The 25,960-nt window shown below is 46.2% G+C and overlaps 1 protein-coding gene across 1 annotated transcript; it reads right to left on the bottom strand.

The window, feature by feature from the left end:
- Positions 1 to 2,852: 2,852 nt before the first annotated feature.
- LOC309562263 (histone-binding protein N1/N2-like) lies at positions 2,853 to 24,637 on the bottom strand. Its single transcript, XM_082266382.1, has 15 exons — positions 24,404 to 24,637; positions 18,697 to 18,744; positions 18,475 to 18,588; positions 16,577 to 16,657; positions 14,736 to 14,845; positions 11,532 to 12,440; positions 11,146 to 11,219; positions 8,736 to 8,812; positions 8,501 to 8,574; positions 8,230 to 8,418; positions 7,233 to 7,399; positions 5,634 to 5,720; positions 5,473 to 5,553; positions 3,095 to 3,232; positions 2,853 to 3,007 (listed from the first exon to the last, which is right to left on the bottom strand). The coding sequence occupies exons 1-15, from the start codon at positions 24,442 to 24,444 to the stop codon at positions 2,957 to 2,959; spliced, it is 2,241 nt and encodes a 746-aa protein (XP_082122508.1). The 5' UTR covers positions 24,445 to 24,637; the 3' UTR covers positions 2,853 to 2,956.
- Positions 24,638 to 25,960: the final 1,323 nt, after the last annotated feature.

Below are 25,960 nucleotides of genomic sequence, written 5' to 3'. Positions count from 1 at the left end.
CCAGCCAGACTAAGGGAAAGTAGCTACCATCAGCTTGTGGGGGTCCATAGGCAAGAGCTGATCTGGGCTTTGTTGGGCTCTCCACCAGCTGGTCAGATGTCTCCTGGTGGGGCAGGGACATACAAGCAGGAGGGTAAGAGCAAACCGCTAGTTGGCTGCCAAGATTTTTGTCAAGAGAGCCTACTGCCAGCAGATAACTTTAATGCAGCAGAGAGAAAGCACACCCCTTCAGCATCAAGATTCCCTGGCCGTTGACCCATTTCAGTTTTGCCCAAAAGTACCACTATAGGCACACACCAGCCTTAACTTAGCACCACCCAATACCGACTGTTATGCACACCATGCAGCATAACCCCTTGAGAGTTCAAATCTTTACCCATTAAAAAGCAAGCAATACCATAACAGCCTTCAGTGACTACTCTCTAGCTGGGGTTCATTACCCTGAACACCCTACTATACTGCAAGGCAATCATTGTGCAGGGTCCAGGGCAATATTAGAGGCTGTCCCTTTATTCAGTGCTTGTACGATTCCTCTGAGCACAAAACCCATCCACAGACCGGGAAAGGGGGGGCCGGACCGCCTGTCACACGGGAAAGGGGGGCCGGACCGCCTGTCACACAACCCCATCATCCCTAGGGGTGGAGGCTGGTGTGCAGCCTGTCACATCCCATGCGAGTGCCACTTTTACTCTCTGGTGGCGGGGGGGGTAATGGGAGGAGTCAGTACAGCTTATTTCTGCCCGTCATGGGGAGTGGCAGTGCAGGTTATGCTGGGTTGCCTGCTGCCCACCTACAGCCTCAAACAAGCCATGGACCAGCACCAGTGTGGCTTTAGGACCCCCGACTTAAACCACTTAAGCCCTGGATTTTAACCCCCTTCTTGACCAGGGCCTATTTTGCAATTTGGCACTGCCTGACTTTACGGACAATTGCGCGGTCGTGCGACGCTGTACCTAGAGGATTTGATGTTTTTCCCCACAGAGCTTTTGTGGTATTTGATCACCCGTGCGATTTTTTGGTCATGCGCTATAAACAAAGCGTCAATTTGCAAAAACAATTTTACCTTTTTCCTATATGAAATTCCCCCAAAAAATGTAAAAATTGGCCAATTTCTTTTATGCTACGTTTAGTTTAAAAAAAAAATGCAAAAATCATATTTTGATTGGTTTGTGAAAAAGTTATTGCGTTTAACCACTTGCCGACTGCCTGATTTACATCGGCAGTCAGCCCCTCACAGGCAAAGTGACGTAGATCTACGTCGCTAGCCTGTGAGCGTCTATGGAGTGAGCGCGTGCCGCCAGCACGCTCCCGCGTGGTCACGGACCCCCCGTGTGTGACCGGCGGACCCGATGTCCGCCGGTCACTCTGCGATCGCTGCTGCAGAGGGAGAAAGTCGAGCGGCTAGTGTAAACATGTCGCCTGTCATTTTCCCCGTGTAGAAACGGATCACACGGTTCTACTATGTAGGACCGTTGATCACTGTTTCTACAGCCAGTTAGAATCACCCCCTAGAGACACAGCCCCTCCCTCAAATAAAGTTAACCCCTTCACTACCAGTGTCATTTTGCAGTAACAGTGCATATGCATAGCACTGATTACTGCAGTAATGTCACTGGTAACCCCAAAAATGCCAGTCAAGGGTCCGATCTGTCCACCGCAGTACCGCAAAAAAAAAATTGCAGCCCGCTGCCATTACGCATAAAAAAAAAATCTTTCCCTTTGTTAGTAAACACGATAAATTTTGCGCAAACCAATCAAAATACGATTTTTTTTTTGCCAAACATAGGTAGCATAAAACAAATTGGCCGAAAATGTTAATTTAGATTTTTACTTTTTGGGGGAATTTCATATAAAAAATGTGAAAAATATTGCAATTTTTCCAAAATTTACGCTCTGTTTATAGCGCATGATAAAAAAAGAAATCGCACAGGTGATCAACCACCAAAAGAAAGCTCTGTTTGTGGGAAAAGGATGTCAAATTCGTTTACAGCATCGCACGACCGCGCAATTGTCCGTTAAAGTCACGCAATGCCGAATCGCAAAATACCCCCTGGTCAGGAAGGGGGTAAAATCTTCTGGGGCTTAAGTGGTTAATAACTTAGGGAAAGATTTGTCTTTTTTTACGAGTAATGGCAGCGATCTACGATTTTTTTTGTGGGACTGCAACATTGCGGCAGACAGATCAGACCCTTGACTGACATTTGACACTTTTGGGGTTACCAGCGACAGTACTACACATATGCACTGTTACTGTAAAAATTACACTGGCAGGGAAGGAGATAACTTTGTTACAGAAGGAGGGGTCAAGTGTGTCCCTAGGGGCGTGCTTCTAACTGATTGGATGAGGCTTGAGGTGTAAAAGAGATCAATGGTCCTACATAGCAGAACCATGTGATCTCAATTCTTACACAGGGGAGCATGACAGGCGGCTGTTTACATTAGCCGCCTGCCTTTTTCCCTCTGTAACGGACAATCGTGAGTGCCTGGCGGACATCGGGTCCACGCGGGGGGATGCTCCGTGAGTGAGAGCGCTCTGCCAGCGGTGCACGCTCGCTCCCTAGAGCCTCACAGGCTAGCGGCGTAAACCTACATCGCTTTGCCTGTGAGGGGCTGACTGCCGACATAAATTGTCGTTAGGCAGTTGGCAAATGGTTAACACTGGAAGCCTTGCCTAGCTAAGACCATTTCCTATATATTTTGCCAGTGTCAAATCACCTGAAGATGGCAGCATAACCATATTGTGGATGAGGATCTCATGTTGGGATTTAAAAAAAAAAAAAAAATTGAAGTCTAAACAAAAATCCCTCATGCAGATCATGATTCCAGACCACCACCAAGTCAACAAGGAAAGCTTAACTTTTTATTTAACCTTTATTTTTCTTTTACAAAAAGATGCTTTGAACAAAAGTGGAAAAAATACAATTTATATACAAAAAGTCCCTTTAGGGTATCTGCATCATGCAGAACTCTCCACTGCTGTGGTCTCCATCGGTGTCTGCTTCTCTGCCTGCAGGTGGAAATCATAAAATTAGAATTAGTAAATAGCCCAGATATGTGCAACACTACCAAAATGTACAGGCCCCACCCAGCTCACCTCTTCTGCCTTTTCCACTTCCTCATTCGTTGGCACCACAGCATCCCCATTACCAGACCCATTCTCAGCGCCGTTTTCTTTAGGTTCTGCCTTTGGTTTCTTGGCCTCTTTCAGTGGGCTCTCCTCCTCGGGTTTCCTCTGGAAGGAAAGAGTTATGTCGAGTCAAATTATACAGCCGATCACCCAGAGCTACCAAAAAAGGTCATGCTTTCTGCATTGAAAATTTAGCCAGTTACTATATAGTCTTGCAGTACAGACCAAAAGTTTGGACACCTCATTCAAAGAGTTTTCTTTACTTCATGACGATGAAAATTGTAGTGTCACACTTCAGAGGAGTCACCTGAAATGGTCTTCCAACAGTCTTGGAGTTCCCAGAGATGCTTAGCACTTGTTGGCCCTTTTGCCTTCACTCTGCAGTCCAGCTCACCCCAAACCATCTGGATTGGGTTCAGGTCCGGTGACTGGAGGCCAGGTCATCTGGCGCAGCTCCCATCACTCTCCTTGGTCAATAGCCCTTACACAGAGGTGTGTTTGGGGTCATTGTCCTGTTAAAAAAAAAAATAGATGGTCCAACTAATAGCATGCCGCTGCAAGATGCTGTGGTAGCCATGCTGGTTCAGTATGCCTTCAATTTTGAATAAATCCCCAACAGTGTCACCAGCAAAGCACCCCCACACCTCCATGCTTCACGGTGGGAACCAGGCATGTAGAGTCCATCCGTTCACCTTTTCTGCGTCGCACAAAGACATGGTGGTTGGAGCCAAAGATCTCAAATTTGGACTCAAAGCACAGATTTCCACTGGTCTAATGTCCATTAGCCCAAACAAGTCTCTTCTGCTTGTTGCCTGTCTTTAGCAGTGGTTTCCTAGCAGATATTCTACCACGAAGGCCGGATTCACAGTTCTTCTAGAGATGTGTCTGCTGCTAGAACTCCGTGTGCCATTGACCTGGTCTCTAATCTGAGCGATTTCTGAGGCCGGTGACTCGGATGAACTTATCCTCCGCAGCAGAAGTGACTCTTGGTCTTCCTTTCCTGGGGCGCTCCGCATGTCAGCCAGTTTCTTTGTAGCGCTTGATGGTTTTTGTGACTGCACTTGGGGACAATTTAAAGTTTTCCCAATTTTTCGGACTGACTGACCTTCATTTCTTAAAGTAATGATGGCCACTCGTTTTCCTGTACTTGAATTTCTATTATGGCAAGAAAAAAGCAGCTAACAGTCTATTGTAGGACTATCAGCTGTGTATCCACCTGACTTCTGCACAACACAGCTGATGGTCCCAACCGCATTTATAAGGCAAGAAATCACTTATTAAACCCGACAGGGCACACCTGTGAAGTGAAAACCATTTCAGGTGACTCCTCTTGAAGTGTAACGCTACAAGTCATGAAAAGGAAATCTTTGAATGAGAAGGTGTCCAAACTTTTGGTCTGTACATCCGTGTCAGACTTCTGCAACATGCACAAGTAAATTTACAGAGGTAAAAATGTTATGCCTTTATCCTACAATTATGGATACAAGGTCCTCACATTAACCCCTTTCCCTGCTGGGGCATTCCATGGGTCTCCTGATCACGTTTGGCTGTTAGTGATCAGGAGCCTGCACTACTGGCCAAGTTGATTGGGTGGATAAGCATCCCCTGCAAAAAAAAAAAAAAAAAACCAAGTGATGCAATGTGGCAACACTGAAAAAGGCCCACCTTTGAGCTGCCATGGTCAGTAAGGCAAGGTTAATGCCCACTATAGAGAATCATAAAGTCCTTAATTCTCCACCTTACATGTGGGTCGAGATTTCCCAGCAGAGCGCTCCACCAGCATAGTAGAGGCACATTCTATTCATAACATCTTCCAAAGATGTACCATTTACTATTACCTTTACTATGCAGCCTGGATTTTGTTTAGTAGCAGGATTGAGTTGTCACCCTGGTGAGGGCCAACTTTTTACAAAGGACATACACCTCTCAATAGTGCTGCACCTCATCAATAGTGCTGCATTTACACCTGCAGAACCAGATGAGTCATGGGCTGGACAGGTTCTTGCAATACATAATTATGGGCCTAGCTGGAGGATGTAATGCCAACTGAACAGCAAGGGCTCCTCATCACTGGCCGATACAATTCTGTAACTTCCATTCGTTGTTGCTGAACCTGTGAGCAGAACCATAAAGGCCCAACACAGGATTCCCCAGGAAGATGCATACTGCCAAACACCTTGATTTACAGAGCGCAGCCATGTTTCATGGGCCCAATGCAGATCTACTGGCACCAAGTAAAGCCATGTTACAGGAGACCAGCACTGGTCATTTTTGCCTACAAGTTCCAATACAGTTCTGGCACAAGGTACTGAGAGCTGATACTGCATTAAAGGATCCCAACCTACCTTCTTCCTCACAAGATGTGAGATGTCAGATACGCAGTTTGTAACAGGTACAGTGCTGTCCCCATTCTTCTCTGCTGGAGCCTAAGGGGGCAGAAAGACAGTCAGAGGCTTGTCCATGTGTCAAAGCATTGCATAGCAATGAAACAAAGTCAGCAGCTTACAGATGATGAAGTGACAGCTGATGCAGATACAGCCGATGCAGATGAAGTACTTCCGTTCTCTTGGGAGAAGCCTGATGATCCTCCAATCTAAAGATAATATAAAAAAAAAATCTAAAGAGACAGTTTAAGGTGTACATCAGGGGACAAAGATTTGCAGTTTGTGCCACGCTGTTGTAAACTGGTACAAAAGTAGAAATCTGTGGCATTGTGGCTGATTGTAGAACTTTGCCTCCGATATTACGACAAAGGGAGAATTTACCAAGACTGGTGAGCACAATGGGATGCAGCTCTGCAAAGTAGCCAATCAAAAGTTTCAACAAGCCAATTGGTTACCATGCAGAGCTGCAACAGATTTTTTGCTACAGATTGTTAGGTTAAGTCTACCCCACTGATCTTTTCAGAACCCCAAAAATCACAACTAGTGGAGCTGCTGTGGTGACAGCCAAGAGCCTGCGCTGTGAAATGGGCAGATAGCTAATACCTCATGCTTCTCGCACCCTCCTAACAGCACCACTCATGTCCTTGCTGACTATATGTGATGAGCATGCAGCTTTGTAGACTTTTACAAAGATGCAGCCATGGTGGGGGGGGGGGGGGGCATTATAGTGCGACAGGGGCCACATGAGGTATGCACACCATTCACATGAGTGGTTTGCAGACTTTAATGTCCTGTACTAAGCTGGCAGATCCAAGTGGTTCTAACAGCAGAGGGTTTTACTCTGACACCACATCCTGTACAGTCCTTGAATTCAGGCTTTACTGAGCAGTGGGAACCATTGACTCCTGCTGCGGTCAGACAATACAGGGCTCAGCCATGCTGTGTGTCAAGATGCAGCCTGGCTTGGCAGGGAACGCGGAAAGGAGATTTTCAGGGCCGTTCTGCAATTATACTGCACAATAGTGTACAACCTGTTTGAAAGGCAAAAAAGTTTTCTAGAATGAAGTCAACTTTACCAGCTTGTAGAGCCGCACGATTCTGGACAAAATAAGAAGATTTATGTTTTTGCTTAGAAGATGACTCACTATTCAGAGAGACATCTTTCACATCAAAAAATTGTGGATTTTTCAATCCAAAAAAATTGCAACAACTGCCCTTTTATTTTCTAGAGCAGGGCTCTCCAAACTACGGCCCTCAGTTCAGGAACTACAATTCCCATCAAGCCTAGTCAGGTCTGTGAATGTCCGTTGCAATGCCTCATGGGATGTGTAGTTCTGCAAAGGCTGATGGGATGTGTAGTTCTGCAAAGGCTGGAGGGCTGATGTTTGGAGATCCCTGCTCTAGATTCTCTGCTAAAATTTATAATGATTGGGGGTTCCAAGTAATTTTCTAGCAAAGATAACTGAATTTAACCTTCACCTGTGAGCAACAAATGTCAGAAAGTTGCTCCCTTTGATCTAAAACAAAATGATATATGGTTTCATTCCATCTCAGCGCAGGGTTGTGACAAACTCTGCAGGCAGAGAACAGACCTGCATGGAATAGTGGAAATGCCGAAGATCTTGAATTGAGATTTTTTTTATACACAATGGTGCAGCTCTAATAGCTTGCCATGACAATAGCTATACTACAACCTGATTAGTGTTTAGAGCTACAATTACCAAAGTCTCTTTAAGTGCCTTTTCTGTTGCATCTGCAGTTTTCTGTGCTTCTTTGGAGTCTTCAATCTTCTCCTTGATGTCTGGAAGAAGTCCCTTCAATTCCTCCATCTCCTTAAGCTCCTCAGTGGATTCAGCAGCAGCTTTTTCTAACTGTTCTGTGAGCAGAGCTGCAGAAATGAAGGGAAGGTTTGGTTAGGTCAGTTTGAGTACCAACAGCCAAGCCTGTACCTATACAGAGGAGTCTGCATCACACACAGTGGTCCAGTAATCAAGGTATAACCCAAGACAAATTGAGCCCCCACCCTGGTGTTTTAAACCTCTATAGATCTTTTCCTGCAGTCTTCCAGCTAACTTGTCTCTTAACTGCAGCCCATGGGTCAGATGTGGCCCTTTTTCTGGTTCTTGGGGCACTGTTCCTCCCACAGACACCAAGACCATTCCTTCCACCAACACCAATCATGGGGCAACAATCCTCCCACTGACAATGGGGCTTCTCTTTTCTAATCACAGGTGCCATGTTTTTTTTACTCCCACTGGTCAGTCTGGAAATCCATCTTCTAGCAGGTACAGTGAAACCGATCCCTCCTTTCAGCGGGCATTCTACCAGGAATGAACAGGACCATGACATGCAAGTGATGCTCAGCCCTGCTATTGTGGGTTTGACATCCTAGAAGTGGAGTGCACAATATGGGGCAGCTCTGCATAGAAATGCAGCTTCCAAGTTTTTATCAAAAGAAACTGAACAAGCTGAAGTTAAAGCTTCTTGGCTACCATGCACACATGGAGAGCAAGAGGTTGAAGTGGAGTTCAATATTCCCAATTGGGGGAGGCAAGATGAGCCCTTGGGCTACAGTGCCACACACTAGTCCCATTCTCGTGATTTTTATATGTAACAAGCAGACAAGTCACATCTCCAGGTCCAATTTGGTCAGTTTGCTTTGCAGTCAGTTGGGGGGGGGGGGGGGGTTCAAACAACATTTAGCACCACTGTACTCACCAACTCTCTTCTCTATGGCCTCAGTGGACTGAGTGAAGTGGGAAATGGCACTATCATGCTTGCTGCTGTACTGGTAGGCCAGGCCAAGCTGGTAGTGGGTCTCAGCAAGGAGTCGGTCATGCTCTTCCAAGTGCTCTTTCTGGATGTTCAGACATGCAAGGAAATCTTCTATTGCCTGGCTGTAGTTCTCTATTAAAGGAAGTAGTAATGTTATTATACATACATCCCATTGTAAAACAAAACTAGATTTGGAAAGATTCAATAATCTCACCTGACTCTATGCTGACTTCTCCAAGCTTGAGATGAGCTTGTGCAGCCTTCAGCTGGGATTCCTTGTTCTGCTGCCTGCAAGCAAATACATTTACAATCAAATTTTCTGCTTTCCGAAAGTAATCCTTATTGTCCAAAGGCTGAGATGCCCAACAAACTTGCACATGCAATAGAAGCAAACTAGAAGTTAACCATTGAAAATAATGATCACATTGTTTGACCAGCATAGGAGTTACCTCTTGAATATAACTTTGGAAAGGTCCAGCATCTCCCAGGCTAGTTGCAGATTGTCAACATCTTCCTCATCATTTTCCTAGAAATAAAGAGACTTGTTAGAACTTTGCATAGTGCTGTGCTAGACAGTAAGAGTCTACAAGATGCAGTATTCTGGTCAAGTTTGTCAAGCATTTGCAAGGCTCAGACTAGGTCATATTGAAGTCAAATCAATACCATCAGCACAGCTATATAGCATTAAGTGAAAGGCTACTTGAACTTTAAGGTGGTGGTATTTAGGCTTTGTCATTTCACCTGGTGATCCAATCATAAACATGTCTTGCTGTTTTGGTGCCAAGAGAACATCAAAACACACATGCTAGACATCAGTCCACTTTTAAGATCCATCATTGATAGTGCAGAATTGGCTGACATTTGTGCCATCTCTAAACAGATAACCAGTCAGCAACCACAACCTGTCAGGATAAGCCTACTGCTCTTCCATTGGCTGACATTTTTGTGCCATCTCTAAAGATGACCAGTCAGCAACCACAGCCTGGCAGGATAAGCTTACTGCTCTTCCATAGGCTTCCTTGTGGCCATATCTGAACCAGCATGGTGTCAACTCCAATTAGACCTGGCATCCCAATCTCTAAATAGAGAAGCCAGCTATATCCCTGCACTGTATAGCAAACAGGAGGAAGTTGGTTCTTTTCTTCCACACTGGGCTTACCCAACCAATTTTTACAATCCCAAAAATGGTCTCCTGGGAATCTGACCTGACACTCCTGTCAAGATGACTATGCATATACTTGTTTCCCAAGAAAATCTTACTGTCCTGGACAAGGTTGTCTAACCTACAGATTACAGTTAATGAACCACTAATCTATATAATAAAAACCCCACGTTTGATATGGGGCAGGTAGGCATAAAGTTACAGAATGCAACCTTTTCCCACCTTACTCTTTGCTTTGTCTCCCTGGTAGTTCAGGGAAGACAGACCATAGGATAAGTCTAGTGGCAAATTTTTTTTTTTTTTTTTTATTTAATTCGTTATTCAAAAAAGGTATGCCATGAAAAAAAAAAAAATTGACAATACAAATTCGTTGTAAGATAGCGACAGAAAGTCTGGTTACACATTACGGATAACCACCTGGTGTAAGACAAGATCACACAGCATAAACATAGTGCAACCTGGGTGCGTTTGTCTTGTTTTCAGTGCTTTGTCGAGGGGGGGACATAGCACCCGAACAGTTCAAGTTTACTGACTAGAACTCCTGCCTCCAGTGTTTCCTTAAGGACTAGGAATGATGCCATCAGCCTCATAGCCAAGTTGGTATGGTTCCCCCACCCTCACTGTTTTTGGAGGGGGTGACAAGGAAACCAGACATGTTCTTTTATAGCATATTTTGGAGGTGGCTTGTTGAGACAAGCAGTATCAGGGGGTGCAAGTCAGAAGACACCTGTATACTCTTCAATATACCCACTGTACATATGGAATTGTTCTATTCCTTTCACAGTGTTTTTATTGAAGTTTAAGATGCAAACATCAAAGATGGCAGGTGGATTTCTAATCCTACTTTGACCTTTTTAGAGCCATTTTTAAATGTTTATGGATAACATAACGACATGGAGTATGCAACTTCTGTTAGTTATGTGCTCCGATTTCTATATTGCACTTTAGACGTGACATTGACGTGGCTTAAGACCATTTCACATTTGGTCAACTTAGGACTGCAAACTTGCATGGCAAGTCGTACCCCATGATTTCCAATGAGTAGCATTCATATCTGTGACTTCAAAGTAGTCCTAATGCAACTTGAGGCCCATAAACCTCAGACTACACAGGCATTAAATCAAAGTGTGAAAAGGGCCTTAATTGCTTTTTTTTTGGGGGGGGGGGGGGTATTGGGTTTCTTTGTACAGCTTTAAAACCAATATGCCAACTGAACTTTTGGCAACTGAAAAATCAGATCATGCTGCAAAATCACTATGGAGCTAGCCAGGTCCTGCTTGTATTCTCTGGATTCCCCTCGGCACTCCCAAGGAATGGTGGAAGGTAAAGTCTAGTATGGGGGGGGGGGGGGGGGAGTGCATGCACACAAGATAAATGCTGTTAGGTATATTGCATTGGGTTCCTTTGTACAGCTTTAAAGCCAATATGCCAACTGGACTTTAGGCAACTGACAAATCCAGATCATGCTGCAAAAACACCACGGAGCTTGTCAGGTCCCGATTGCGTTATCCGATTCCTCCAGCACTCCAAGATATGCTGGAAGGTAAAGTCTAGTATGGAGGGGGGGTGCATGCATGCAAGATAAATGCGGCATATTGCCTCTAGTATGAGTGCATGCATACAAGATACCATCAACTGTAAGCTAACAAGAACTGAATCCAGTAGGTCAAGTGCTAGACAAGTTGGAGTTACTTTACCTTCTCTTCTGTTCCTTCGTTCTCTTCACCTCCTTCATTCTCTTCACCATCTTCAGATTCAGCACCATCTCCCTCTGAAAAAAGCAATGACTGGTTTAGACACAAATTGCTATGAAGTGAACAGACTTGAGTGTAATGAACATGCAGTGTCAGACTAGGCTATGTGTAGTAGAGCAGCCGCTGTGCCACCAACACCACAGGCTGGATGAAGTAGTGATCAGACTTCTGACTTCAGACTCAGGTGCAGGAACTCTCCAGACCATCGGCTGACATCAGTTTTCTATTAGCCATGCCTGTAACTTAGGGTTCTGCAGGCATTAGGAAGAAAGGAAAAAAGGCCATCTTCACCTCCAGACACCCAGAAATGTCACATCCCCCTCAGTTACCTTCTTCACCCTCCATTGGCTCAGCTCCATCTTCTGCTTTAGTGTCCTGCTCCTTAGTCTCTTTTGAAGCGGTCTCCTCGGCTGGGGGTTTGGCAGCCTCAGTTTTCTCAGCAGGGGGTTTAGATTTTTCTGAGGGAGGTTCAGAGGACTCCACCTTCTCTGCGGCTTCTGCACTCTTCTCTACCTTGGATTCTGTGCTCTTCTCTACTGTCTTCTCTGTGGCTTCTGCGCTCTTCTCTTTACCCTTTGAATCAACTTTGCTCTCATCGTCATCTTTAGATTTCTCTGCACTCTTCTCATCCTTGGATTCTTCCACTTTCTTGTCATCACCCTTGGATTCTTCCACTTTCTTGTCATCACCCTTGGATTCTTCCACTTTCTTGTCATCACCCTTGGATTCTTCCACTTTCTTGTCATCACCCTTGGATTCTTCCACTTTCTTGTCATCACCCTTGGATTCTTCCACTTTCTTGTCATCACCCTTGGATTCTTCCACTTTCTTGTCTTCACCCTTGGATTCTTCCACTTTGTCTTCACCCTTGGATTCTTCCACTTTCTCGTCTTCACCCTTGGATTCTTCCACTTTCTCGTCTTCACCCTTGGATTCCTCTGTGCTCTTCTCTTCAGTAGGAGCCTTGCCAGCATCACCCTTCTCTTCAGTCACGGCAGCACTCTTCTCACCTTCATCCACCTTGTCAGAGGTTTCTTCCTTCGCTTTCTCTTCAGAGCCTTTGTCTTCAGATGACTTGTCAACTTCTTCCATCTCCACATCACCATTCTCTGCATTTCCATTAGTCTTGGCCTCTTCTGCATCTGATTTCTCAGGCTTTTCTGCATCCGATTTCTCAGGCTTCTCTGGTTCAGCCATGGCATCATAGACCTGCTCTCTTAACTGCTCCCTTTCTTTCTCTAAAAGTTGTGGAGAAAAAGCCCTCGCTTTTACTGATGGGAAGGTGACCATTTGTAAAGCATTACATTAACTTACATGTACTGGGGTAGAGAAAACCATGCATCATAATCTAGGAGAAGATCAGGGCAAGTCAGGATCTGAGTTTCCTGGTAGATTAAGATCTGCAATGCTTCTAGAACAAGCAAGATACTTTTTCTTCTAAGAGGCATAGAGCCCAGGTACATTAGCCCTATATAAGAGATTTAGTGCCCAGAAACATGCTAGCTATATAAATGCAAGGCTAACTGGAATATGCAGTTCCATTTTGGTATCAATTCACAATATATTGGAACTGGAGAGTGCATAGGAGGGTAGCAAAGGGGCATAAAGGAGCTCAGTGAAAGCTCAACCGAACTGCATTTACCTTAAAGGGGGAGGGAATATAATTGTATTTGCAAAGAACACAAACCAACCTTTGTGCCTGCAGGGTAGGGCCCTATGGTTTCAAGATCTGAAATGTGGACTAGTCCACCATGGTAGCTAGTTCTAATTAGATAGGCCTAAAAAAAACTGAAAGTTTTGTTTTTCCTGGAAAAATGGAATGTTTACAATAAATGCATTAATATGGTATTCAAACTATATATAACAAAACTAAAGATTTGAGACTTTAGGCAAAGTTCTAAATGAATGCAGGTTCTCAGCTGACAAGCAAATCCTGGAATACAGTTCAGGCACTCAATGCAGATTGAGACATATGCACATCTTCCACTAGGGGGCACTGCAGGGGAAAGGCTCCAGTTTCCTTGTGGGCTCCATCTTGTACTTCCTACAGTTGATAGTTTGTCCTCCTAGGCCTTAGACAGATGGTACATCTAAGAATAAGCCACCATAACTGTCCATCAATGGAAAACCTTAGTGAACACAGCCCTACCTCCATATTAACATGCATGGATTTGTCTGAAAAGGTTGGCAAGATATGGGCAGCATGGGTCCGTGAGACCGTTGACTTTGGCATAGGGCTTGAACCTTGGTTAGCCTATTGAATATACATCCAACACTAAAATGTTTATTGTTTTCATGCTTTGTGTAATACCTGTCTGAGTGTTTGTATCACTGCTATCTTGGTCTTGAATAAACTTTGTTAGAATTAGTTTCTTTATAACCCATGTTCACCATTACAGCACGTTTCCCTATTGTCTGCTCAGCAAGTAGTTTACCCCTCCCTCAGGAAAATGGGGCGACAACATCTAGAGTCAATTTCTAGAGTGATTTCTGCAGAAAGCTGCAGTTTGAAGCCACAAGAAATTTTACATTTCTAGTTCTAACCATTGTTAAATACAGCAATATGGTGCTTTAAATAGTTAAATCCTGTATATTGCTGGTCTAGGAATATCCGATAGCTCTGAGGGGGAATCTTCCTGACCAAGCATTAGCGGTTTTTCCTTACTCTTAATCCACATGGGTCAAACACAAGGCACAAAGGCCAAAGCCAGCCCCCACAGGCCATTTCATGTGGCCCTTAGACCTTTCCTGCACCTACCCCCAGGCCTTGTCTCAGCAGAGAGGACAGAACTCCTCTGCAGCCAGAGAGGCCTGTCTCTGCCACCTCCCCCATCTCAGCAGAGGACAGAACTCCAACATATGCACTTCTCTAAAGCTGCAGCACCCCTAGTCTGCCTCCCCTGGTCTCAGCATTCCAGCCCTCTGGTCCACGACGCCACGCTCAGCTTCTACCCAGCAGCACATTGCAAGGGGGTTGCACTTTGATATGAGGGGGCGGCTACAGATAGAACCGGTCCTCTGAGGGCAACTATAATGCTGATGTGTCCCGTAATGAAATTGAGTTTAACAGTCTTATTAAACTGCAGATTTAGGGCTCTAAGGGTGCAGGTTTTAATTCTCTTGTAAAACGCAGTTATAAGGTCCTCAACTTGTGCAACTGTTAATTGCCAAGCATGCAGCCCCGACCTCTATAGCAACCACTCACTTTATAACCCGACTACTGTGGATGGGATGTTTTTGGTACATTACAAGCAAATCTACATCCTGATGTTCAGCTAACAGTGTAGATGGCTCTGGGAAGGGGCTGAGATCTGTCATCCAGGACATGCATCTGGTAGTCCAGTGTTGGGAGTTAATGACAAACTGTTCCAGATCTACAGGGGGGGGGGGTAATGCAAGGCAGAGGGAAGACCTTTGGTGGAGTTAGCTTATGTTCTTATGGAGACTGAATTGGAGGAAATCCGTTTTTTGGCAGCACAGTTTAACCTGCAGTGATTAGCTTATTAGAATTGGCAAGCTGATAAAGATCTCACCATCTAGATTAGCAGCACTGGGGATTTTAGGGTCATCATCCTTCTCACCATCTTCCTCTTCATCCTCAGGGATCCCTTCCAAGGCATTTCCCAGGACACCATTCTCCATTCTGTTCAGAAAAAGGTTTAGTCCAATTAGAGATAAAATGACAGCAGAGACATTTTAGCTGTTAACCTCTTCTGGACTGCCCCATGTGTCTACACTGCAGCAGGGCAGCTCCCCTGTGTAAAATCATGAATCTGTATGATTTTGTGCAATGGGTCTGGGGGTGCGCATGCGCTGCTGGCGACTTGCTCCTGCTGTGATTGGACACAGCAGGTCTGACAGACCAGATGTTCACTTGCACCTTGTAATTGTTCAGGAGAGGCAGATTGCTTTTTGACTGCCCCTGGTGTTAACCCCTTCCCTGCCAGTGTCATCCATGCACTGAGTGCATGTTTTTAGCACTGATCACTAGTATCACTGGTCTCCAAAAAAGTTAAGGCGCGTACACACGTGCAGATTGTCGGCCGAAAAGATTCGGACGACCGATTTTTTTTTTTCGGCTTGTTAGTATGATGCTTCCAACAGCGCACTTTCGGCCGAACAGAATGTCGTGCAAGCGTTAAAATTTTTGTATGCCGACACCAGAACGGCCGATTGTTCGCCAGTCAGTACAGAATTCGGCCGACAAACAGATTTGCAAGACAGGGCATGCTCAGAAAAGAAAAAACAGGGAAAGTTAACCATCACATGACATCACTTCTGCAGTCAGTGGACAAAATTTGTGTGAAGTCTTTTGCACTTTTCAGCGGACACGACAGCCCGGGGACAAAAGACGGCCGACAATCGGTACGCGTGTACGGGGCTTTAGTGTCAGATTTGTACGCTGCAATGTCAGTCTTGCTAAAAGTCGCTGACTGCCAATACTAGTAAAAAAAAAAAATATATCCCATAGTTGGTTTCGGCAAAAGTTATAGTGTCTACACAATGAGCTTAATGGGATTTTTTTTACCAAACACATGCAACCATACTGCCCTAAATTGATGAAGTTTTTGTAGCAGAAAGCAATATTGTTTTCATAATTGCCGGGTTTATGCACATAACCCACAGAGGTGATCAATTAACACCAAAAGAAAGCTCCATTTGTGGGAAATAAATTACAGCGTTGCTTTAACTGACATTTGTGCAGTTGTGCAACAGTGCTGTATTGCACAAAATGGCCTGGTTATGGAGGTAAAAGCTGAACTCTGGGTGCAACACTAGTCAAGTGTATTCTATGGCAGAAACAAAAAGGCTAAATACACTGCACACCTCTGCAAACACATAGTATTGCATATGGAAACAACTGGGTATAGGATTGTGTATATGGAGGCTTTCCATTAGTGTGTTGGTTGAACTGGATGGACTTTTATTTTTCAAACTAAGTGTCCCCTGTGTGGCTCTCTCCCTAGACAGATCGCTAGACCTGGAGGGAGGAGACTCCCTGCAGCAGTACCCAGCCACTCTGAACAGGCTCAGCAGTGGCCCTGAGCCTGTCACCATCTTGCAACGAATCCTCCAGGGGCTCAGGTTCCCCCCTGGAAAGGCTGAGCCAGGACTGCAAATCGGTAAGGCAGTAGTGACATCACTATAGTATACCTAGTTTGTGCAAAAAGTGACTCAACTGGTCTACCTACAGGAGAGGTGGGGGATGGTGACAAAACCAGTCACCCTAGCCAAGAAGGCAGCAACAGTGACATGTCTTGTACAGGAACACCCATCGTGCAATACTTGTAGACAATTTGATTATCCTGGAGTTCAGAATTCGTTTTAATCAAGTTCTTGTTTTAATTCAGCAAGGCCAACAGTGCATGCTTACCGTGCCAGCTCCAGGAGAGCCATGCCATAGGAGAAAAAGGCATCTGCACACTGGTCTGCTGTCTCACCATATTTCTTCCCTCTGAGAACAAGAGATTGAAGGATATAATATGTACATTTCAAAGCTAGAAGAAGATGTATAGAAGTGCAAAACTGATCAGAATCTTAAACCAAGTTTCTGGTCATTGTTTGGTATGAGGGCACCCCTTCCTGTATTCAAAATGAATTGCTCTAAAATCTAGTGACAGGACACAATAGGTCCGGGAGCCAGGTGAGCAAATTTTTATGAGCGGCAGTGGGCAGAAGGGGGGGAAATTTTTATACTTGCGTAAACTTACTATACCTTAGGGTTGAATTTAGTAAGTGGGTCCGTTAAAGCAGTGGTCCTCAACCCTGGCCTACAGGGCCCACTAACAGGCCAGATTTTAGGCATTACCCTGGGGAGATGCAGACTAGAGTACTGCAATCACTGAGCAGCAAATTATATCACCTGGGATGTATTTCAGTTACCTTGCAAACCTGGCCTGTTAGTGGGCCCTGTAGGCCAGGGTTGAGGACCACTGCTTTAGAGCAAACATGCAAAATTGCCAAAGTGATTTCACTCCAGATTGCTGTGGCCAATGCAGAGTTTGGATCCAAAACTGGAGTGCGAAGTTTGGTGCAGCTGGTCATGAGAGCCAATCAGCATCTAGCTTCAGATTGTTCAATTAAGCTTGACAGTAAACCCTGGAAGCGGATTGGTTACTGTGGAAAACTGCACCAGATTTTGTACTCCAGTTTTATCAAAGTTAACCCCAGTGCAGGGAAATCATTGGCAAGGCTTCAAAAGTTAATAGAGCAACTCCTAAACCCCATCCTTGTGTGAAAAGATGAATTAACCCCCCCCCCCCCCGCATGATCCAAGTCCTACTAAAAAACATTTCATGACCCTTATTGCAACACGTTTTAAAACCAGAGTACCTTTAACCTTTATGTCTTCACCTCTGGCTTTACTTTGTTGCCACCTGCACACTGTCTTTGTATTCCAGCGAGAAAGCGGTGGGGTAAAGATTTTAAAAAGGGGTCTCCTAATAATGGAATGAGGAACACATTGAGCTTATGCTACATCAAGGCTCAACACACCAGTTGCAGTGGTGACTAGAAAATGTGGCCTGAATTTTCAGCCCAATCAGCTAGCATGGGGGGGCAGCCAGTATCCGACAGGTGTTGCCAGGGTGGGGAGTGGCAGCACCATGAAAGCACATGCAGGGCTGTCATGTGGGAGGGGCAGAGCCACTGGCAAAAGTGTCCCGTGTGGCTCTCTCCCTAGACAGATCGCTAGACCTGGAGGGAGGAGACTCCCTGCAGCAGGACCCAGCAGTGGCCCTGAGCCTGTCACCATATTGCAAGGAATCCTCCAGGGGCTCAGGTTCCCCCCTGGAAAGGCTGAGCCAGGACTTCAAAACACAACAGTGCCACATCAATGAAGTGCAAGAAAGTTTCTCCTTCAAAATGTTAGTCTTTTAATGCATTTTTAGCAAATAAAAGCCCAGGAATGATTAAATACCACAAGAAAGCAGTCTGGAAAAAAAATGAGTACAGTGTTGTAGGACTGCATGTGTCATTCAAAGTGTGAAAACCCTGAAAGCTGAAGATTGGCCTGGGCAGGAAGGGGGGAGTGCCTGCTAGGCATAAACATGGCTTCTAAATTCAAATTTTTCAAGCACTGTGCCACATGCTTGTTCAGTGATCACAATTATGGTATGCAGGTTTAAGAATTAAAATGAACTGAAAACACTTGCTCAGGGGGTAACCCTTAGAAGCCGACACTCCTTTGTGCTCCACTACCACCATTTGTATTACAGACACTTGTTACTTCTTTTATAAAGTTAACACTTTGTCAAATGTCAATATTCTTACAGAAGGCTGCTGGCCTCTTGAAATGCATTCACGGCAGAACGGACGTCCTTCATGACCATGTGTCTCCTACCAGCTCCCATGAGTTTCTTGGCTTCATTATCCACATCTTCAATCCTGGAAAACAGAAAACGCAAAGTTTATACACATTTCTGTAAGGGTGTTCCTATCCTGAAGAGGGGGTAACATGTTGGGGGTTCCTATAATGGGGTACCATGTACTTACCCTTCAACTTGTTCAGCAGATGTTGAGGGTGCTTCAGTTTCCTCCATTCTGCAAAGATGAAGATTACAATTAGGCTCTTCAGAACTGTTCTCAACAAGCCAATGGTTGCCGAGTATAAAGCCGGCATTACTACAAAACTATAAAGTAGGAAGTCAGTATTTTAATCAATCAGCTTTAACTGCTTCAATACCACCATATATGCATATACATCCTGGGTATTGGAATTAGTCATACCAGATCAAAGTTGAGGCTACAACCATGAAGTCAGCATCTTTAGAGCTGGCGATTCTCTACCAATTTACAGATGCTAGATTACTTTTACAGGTGGGGGGGAGGGGGTAATCAACCCCACCCTTTACTGGTGTCCCCCATCTGATTAGGTAGCTTGGTAAGGATTTAACCGACGGCATCAGCTTCCCCAGACACAAGAAGCCATGTTGTTCCTCCCACCATCAAACTGAAGTGATGCAAATTTCATTACTTGTGGTTTACAAGCCAATTTTAGCTTGTGAATCAGCAAAGCTAGCCAAGCTCAGTTTGATCTGCTGCTTTGCAAGTCAGAGGAAAGATGGATTCTAATAGACCCCAGATCTCTCCACAAAGAGGACCTGTCAAAGCCCATACTATCACAACATATGTTCATCCCTTGTGATGGCAATAAAAATGATCAAAATGAAGGTAAAGGGTAAAACCATGTTAAAAAGTGCACCCCCCCAACAAATAGATGAGTCGGCCACACAATTTAAGGAGTGACATGTTAGTATCAATTAACTTTAATTGGGTATCATAGGCCACCCCAAGGGCTCTTTCAAACGGGTGTTCCGATCAGATCTGCCTGTCAAGTTTTTTTAGGCGAATCTGATTGGATGCCCCATTCAGCCCTATAGAGCAGCGGATGTCAGCGGTGACATGTCCGCTGACACCCATATCCGATCCTGTCTATGAAATCCAGACGGATGGAAACCCCATTTTCCATCCGTCCTGGGGATCGGATGAGAACGGACAGGCGGTCCGCTCTCATCCGATTACCCATAGAGAGCAGCAGGGCCCTGACACCTGTGTGCGGAGACAGAGCCGTCATCCGCCGGTTCAGCGGATCGCTCCCCGCTGAGCAGAGCACGGTCCGCAACCAAAGGCAGACCGTGTTAAAGAGGCCTAAAACTAAAAATCTCTGCAGCTACGATCCAACCCTGTGAAGAAGAAATCAATAAACTTTCCCTTTTTAAGTGAATCCAACGCCAGCTTCCCTGTGCAGAGAACACAACAGAAGCCCCATTGTAAGTCTATGGGCGACAAAACCCCCACATTCATTTCATGCCATTGTCGCCGTGTCCTCTGCAGAGCTTCCGCTGCTGGAGATGGGATTGGCTTTATTAAAAAAAAAAAAAAAAAAAAAAAAAGTAGAATTTAATCTTTACAGGCCTAGATAAGTTTGTGTTCAATTGTGGAGGTCTATATAAATGCAAGGATTTTAGTTTTGGGGGGTGGACTTACACTTGAAGTGTTTTAAATGCCTGCGCAAATAGTGTGTGAAAAAAAAAATTAACACCCATCATTTTATTCTCTAGGGCAGTGATGGCAAACCCTTGGCACCCCAGATGTTTTGGAACTACATTTCCCATGATGCACAACTACACTGCAGAGTGCATGAGCATCATGGAAAATGTAGTTCCAACACATCTAGGGCAGTGGGCCTCAACTCCGGTCCTCAGGGCCCACTAACAGGCCAGATTTTAAGTATTACCTTGGGGAGATGCAGACTAGAGTATTGCAATCACTGAGCAGTAAATTATATCACCTGGGATGTATTTCAGTTATATTGCAAACCTGGCCTGTTAGTGGGCCCTGTAGGCCAGGGTTGAGGACCACTGATCTAGGGTGCCATCTGGGGGTTCACCATCACTGGTCTAGGGTCTCTGCTCAAAAAAAAAAAAAGCATTTTGGTTTGGAAAACAAGTGGTATAAGACCAATCTTTTGTATTTAATCAGCAGATACACTACCAAGTAGTTAAATTGTCAGAAAACCTGCATGCAAAGTTTCCAACATAATTCTGTTAGCAACTTTGCAAAACTGTTCCCCATGTTACCATGACAGCTGGAATTTTTAGCCTGGCCATATAAAGGATTACATTTCCTTTAGAAATGCCTTTGTAGTGCAAAGCCCCGCCCACTTGCCTACAGAGTGAAAGTGTTCATATTTGACCCAGTTCTATGGTTTAGTAAATCTAAGGAAAATGTTGTACAGTGTATGGTGTGTCCTAACAGGAACCCCGATATTCTCTGCGTCTGAAACATTCAACCGTTGCTTGGCTGTGCTTCATGGTCTATATCACGGGTGTCCAACCTGCGGCCCTCCAGCTGTTGCAGAACTACAAATCCCATCATGCCTTTGGGAGTCATGCTTGCAACTGTCAGCCTTGCAATGCCTCATGGGACTTGTAGTTCCTCAACAGCTGGAGGACCACAGGATGGACACCTGTGGTCTATATAGAAGTCATGGGGCCTTGTCACACCTGTGCTGCTTCCACTAAACAAATCTGATAAAGCTTGAAGTAGAATTTCCCCCGCTTTCCTATTCATAGCTTTGATCTCACAAAACCAGAATGTCTGCCTGTCCCCGAAGAGGAAGAATCCCATGCATTCCTCTAAGGTCATGCGATCACTCCTGCAGATAAAAACCCTCCAGCCCACCTATCTAGAAATACCAGGCGCAATATCCTAAAACTAGGGGCCCTCAATCAGGTGGGGGACCCCTGCAACTGGCATAGGAGATGAGGTACTTCGACACCGGGTGTCAATACAGCCCCAGTAGACTAATGGGAGGGTCACCATACATTGGAGATACTAGAACTCTATGGTGACCTCCAAATACTTTGTCCTAGGTCCCCCAATATACTGTAAATCCCCCCCCTCCAGCAGACACTATGCTGCAAGAGGGTCACAACACACTGAGGTACCAGCAGTCGGAGGATGAGACCTATGTGGGGGTACTGCACACGAGAAGGCCCAGTATATGGGGGGGGTAACTAAACCGAGGCAAGGTTAGCAGGGAGGCGGACTCTAATGTGGGGGTACCATTACACTACTTGGTGGCCACCAAACACCAGAGTACCCAGGATAGTGAGCATCAGCCAATAAATGTCACCATATACTATGGAGCAATAATTACACTATTGGGGGGTCACAATCTGGGGGGTCTGAGACCACCAACATATTGGACCCTTAAATGGGCAATGTGGGATGCTCACTACAAAGGAGATTCCAGTACACTAATGGGGGGTCACCATACATTGGAGACACTAAATATTTTGTCCTAGGTCCCCCAATGTACTGTAAACCCCCCCAACAGATGCCATGTGGGGGGAGGTGAGGTACCAGTAGTAGACCTGTAACGGGAGTACTATGAAACTATTAGGGGGGTCACACCAGCAGACCCAGTATTTGTGGGGGTCACTGTATACACTGAGGTACCGTTAGCAGGGAGGAGACCTGTAAAGGGGGTATTGGGAGGCCATTGTATACACTGAGGTACTGGTAGCAGGGGAGGGGACCTGCAATGGAGTATTAGGATATTTTGGGTCACACTGGAAAGCCCAGAATGTGGGGGTCACTGTATACACTGAGGTACCGTTAGCGGGGAAGGGACATGTAATGGGGTATTAGGAGATTTGGGGTCACACTGGAAAGCCCAGAATGGGGGGGTCACTATACACTGAGGTACTGTTAGTGGGGAAGGGACCTGTAATGAGGCATTAGGAGATTGGGGGGTCACTGTAAGCACAGAGTTACTGGTAGCAGGGGAGGGGGACCTGCAATGGAGTATTAGGAGATTTGGGGTCACACTGGAAGGCCCAGAATGGGGGGGTCACTCTATACACTGAGGTAGAGGGACCTGTAATGGGGTATTAGGAGATTATTGGGGGGTCATTGTATACACTGAGGTACTGGTAGCAGGGGAGGGGGGCCTGCAATGGGGTATTAGGAGATTTGGGGTCACACTGGAAGGCACAGAATGGGGGGTCACTATACACTGAGGTAGAGGGGGAGGGACCTGTAATGAGGCATTAGGAGATTGGGGGTCACACTGGAAGGCCCCGAATTGGGGGGTCACTATACAGAGGTAGAGGGGGGAGGGACCTGTAATGGGGTATTAGGAGATTATTGGGGTGTCACTGTATACACTGAGGTACTGGTAGCAGGGGAGGGGACCTGCAATGGGGTATTAGGAGATTTGGGGTCACACTGGAAGGCCCAGAATTGGGGGTCACTGTACACTGAGGTAGAGGGGGAGGGACCTGTAATGGGGTATTAGATTATTGGGGGTCACGCTGGAAGGCCCAGAATTGGGGGGTCAGTATACACTGAGGGGGAGGGACCTGTAATGGGGTATTAAGAGATTAGGGGTCACACTGGAAAGCCCCGAATTAGGGGGTCACTATACACTGAGGTAGAGGGACCTGTATTGGGGTATTAGGAGATTGGGGGTCACACTGGAAGGCCCTGAATTGGGGGGGTCACTGTATACACTGAGGTAGAGGGACCTGTAATGGGGGTATTAGGAGATTATTGGGGTGTCACTGTATACACTGAGGACCTGGTAGCAGGGGAGGGGGACCTGTAATGGGGTATTAGGAGATTGGGGGTCACACTGGAAGGCCCTGAATTGGGGGGGTCACTGTATACACTGAGGTAGAGGGACCTGTAATGGGGGTATCAGGAGATTATTGGGGGGTCACTATACACTGAGGTACTGGTAGCTGGGGAAGGGACCTGTAATGGGGTATTAGGAGATTGGGGTCACACTGAAAGCCCAGAATTTGGGGGTCACTATACAGTGAGGTACTGATAGTGGGGGGAAAGGACCTGTAATGGGGGTATTAGGAGATTATTGGGGGGGTCACTATACACTGAGGTACTGGTAGCTGGGGAAGGGACCTGTAATGGGGTATTAGGACACTAATGAGGGTCCTACAGTAAGGCCCAGTATTGGGGGTCAGCTAAGGTACTGGTAGACATATGGATACTATTGGGGGGCAGTATTAGGGGTCACTAAGCCCTGAGGTACTGGTAGTGGGGAGGGGGGCCTGTAATGGGGGTACAAGAACACTATTGGGGGGGTCAGCTGAGGTACTGATAAGACCTATAATGGTTCAGGACAGTATGGGGGGTCACACAATGGAGAGCCCAGTATTGGGGGTCACTAAGGCACTGGTAGACATATGGATACTATTGGGGCAGTATTAGGGGTCACTAAGCCCTGAGGTACTGGTAGTGGGGGAGGGGGGGGGTCTGTACATTTTTCGGCCTATTGAGATTAGTATATACATATAGGTGGGGGCCGTTTCCAGTAGGTAACCCGGATTGGGAAGTGGGGGTGATGCGGGTTCCCCCCCTCCCCGGTCTCTGAGGTAAATTGGCGCCAGTCCCCATCCTCTCACCCCTCACACAAAGCGCCACGCGCTGCTACCTCCGCGACCAATCAGCGGCCGCGCTGCCGGCGGGCCTGTACGGAGCAGCCAATAGGAACACGCGATGTCCCCACTGTTACTAGGAGAGCACAGAGCCCCACCTCCTGCCTAGACTGCGGCGGGAAGCGATGACTGAAGCCGGCCGGGTCGGGGGGGAGACCCCCGGACACCTGAGGGAAGAGGCCCCGGTCACCTCCCCCCGCCCGCTCCGTCCTAACATGAGCGCTCCGCAAACTTACTTCTCGGCCTCAGCTGGGAGCGGCACTGGTTCCTCGGCCATGGTAAGTCGGTGTTCGCTGACAGGAAAAAGCACGCTGAGTGAGAAGAGAAGATGGCAGCTTGTATCCCCCGCGCCGGGTGCCCCTTCTTATACCCGCCTCTGCACTGGCCACACCCCCCAGCTTCCGATCACCTCTGACCCCGCTCCGTTTCCCGCGCTCTCCGCTCTATTGTCTGCGGGTCACGTGGTGTGCGGCCTGGGGGATCCTGAGTACGTGACTGAGCGCCCACCCCCTGCTCTCCTGGGGCTCCGCCTCTTAAAGTGAACCCTTTATTCTATACGAGTCAAAGAGGAATGCAGTGTGACCACGTGCTCCATCCTTCCATTATTTCTTTATGGCTGCAGAAGACAACCCCTCCCCCTTCCCCAAATACAAAGAGGACCTGCAGCATGTAACCCTGTCACTGCCTATAGCTGTCATTGCTGATTTTAGGCCTGAAGATTATTCAAAACCCCCCAAAACAATGATTACCCCACATTCCTTTATCCAGGACAGATATTTATTACATTATTATACCATTTATAGGTCCTGATGATGATATAATGCAGAGAAGGTTTAATTATCACCGCAATCAGCCCGGAACCGGTGTAATTATTCTGTCCTGGAATAATGGGATGAGGTGACAACCCCACCCCCAACCTCCAATCATTTCCTCAAAGAAGAGACCCCGGGGAATGAAATGGCGGTCGCTGCAATTTTTTATGTCACGCGATATCAGAGAAACGCTTTATTATCTGCAAATTTACAGTAAAAAAAACCGTGACGCTAAACTTAATAGAAGAGTAGAAAGGCCGGATGCCGAGAAAATCTCCCAACGTGTCATCACTTGTGACACCCCCATAGATCCCGGGACCCCCATATTATCCATAGGAAACAAAGCCTCTCCTGTGCCTCATCACTTATATCTGTGACACCCCCATAGATCCCGGGACCCCCATATTATCCATAGGAAACAAAGCCTCTCCTGGGCCTCATCACTTATATCTGTGACACCCCCATAGATCCCGGGACCCCCATATTATCCATAGGAAACAAAGCCTCTCCTGGGCCTCATCACTTATATCTGTGACACCCCCATAGATCCCGGGACCCCCATATTATCCATAGGAAACAAAGCCTCTCCTGGGCCTCATCACTTATATCTGTGACACCCCCATAGATCCCGGGACCCCCATATTATCCATAGGAAACAAAGCCTCTCCTGGGCCTCATCACTTATATCTGTGACACCCCCCATAGATCCCGGGACCCCCATATTATCCATAGGAAACAAAGCCTCTCCTGGGCCTCATCACTTATATCTGTGACACCCCCATAGATCCCGGGACCCCCATATTATCCATAGGAAACAAAGCCTCTCCTGGGCCTCATCACTTATATCTGTGACACCCCCATAGATCCCGGGACCCCCATATTATCCATAGGAAACAAAGCCTCTCCTGTGCCTCATCACTTATATCTGTGACACCCCCATAGATCCCGGGACCCCCATATTATCCATAGGAAACAAAGCCT

The sequence above is a fragment of the Pelophylax lessonae genome (assembly GCF_965119305.1).
Source record: "Pelophylax lessonae genome assembly, chromosome: 8".
NCBI classification, from domain to species: domain Eukaryota; kingdom Metazoa; phylum Chordata; class Amphibia; order Anura; family Ranidae; genus Pelophylax; species Pelophylax lessonae.
The sequence above is the reverse complement of the archived record's forward strand: the minus strand, read 5'-3'. Positions and strand labels throughout refer to the sequence as shown.

Excerpts from the sequence above, each read along its gene's own strand:
- LOC309562263 (XM_082266382.1), bottom strand. The coding sequence starts at position 24,444 with ATGGCCGAGGAACCAGTGCCGCTCCCAGCTGAGGCCGAGAA. Across the intron at positions 14,846-16,576 it reads GCTCTCCTGGAGCTGGCACG|AATGGAGAATGGTGTCCTGG; the intron begins GTAAGCATGCAC and ends TTTTCTGAACAG. Across the intron at positions 11,220-11,531 it reads GCCAATGGAGGGTGAAGAAG|AGGGAGATGGTGCTGAATCT; the intron begins GTAACTGAGGGG and ends TGCTTTTTTCAG.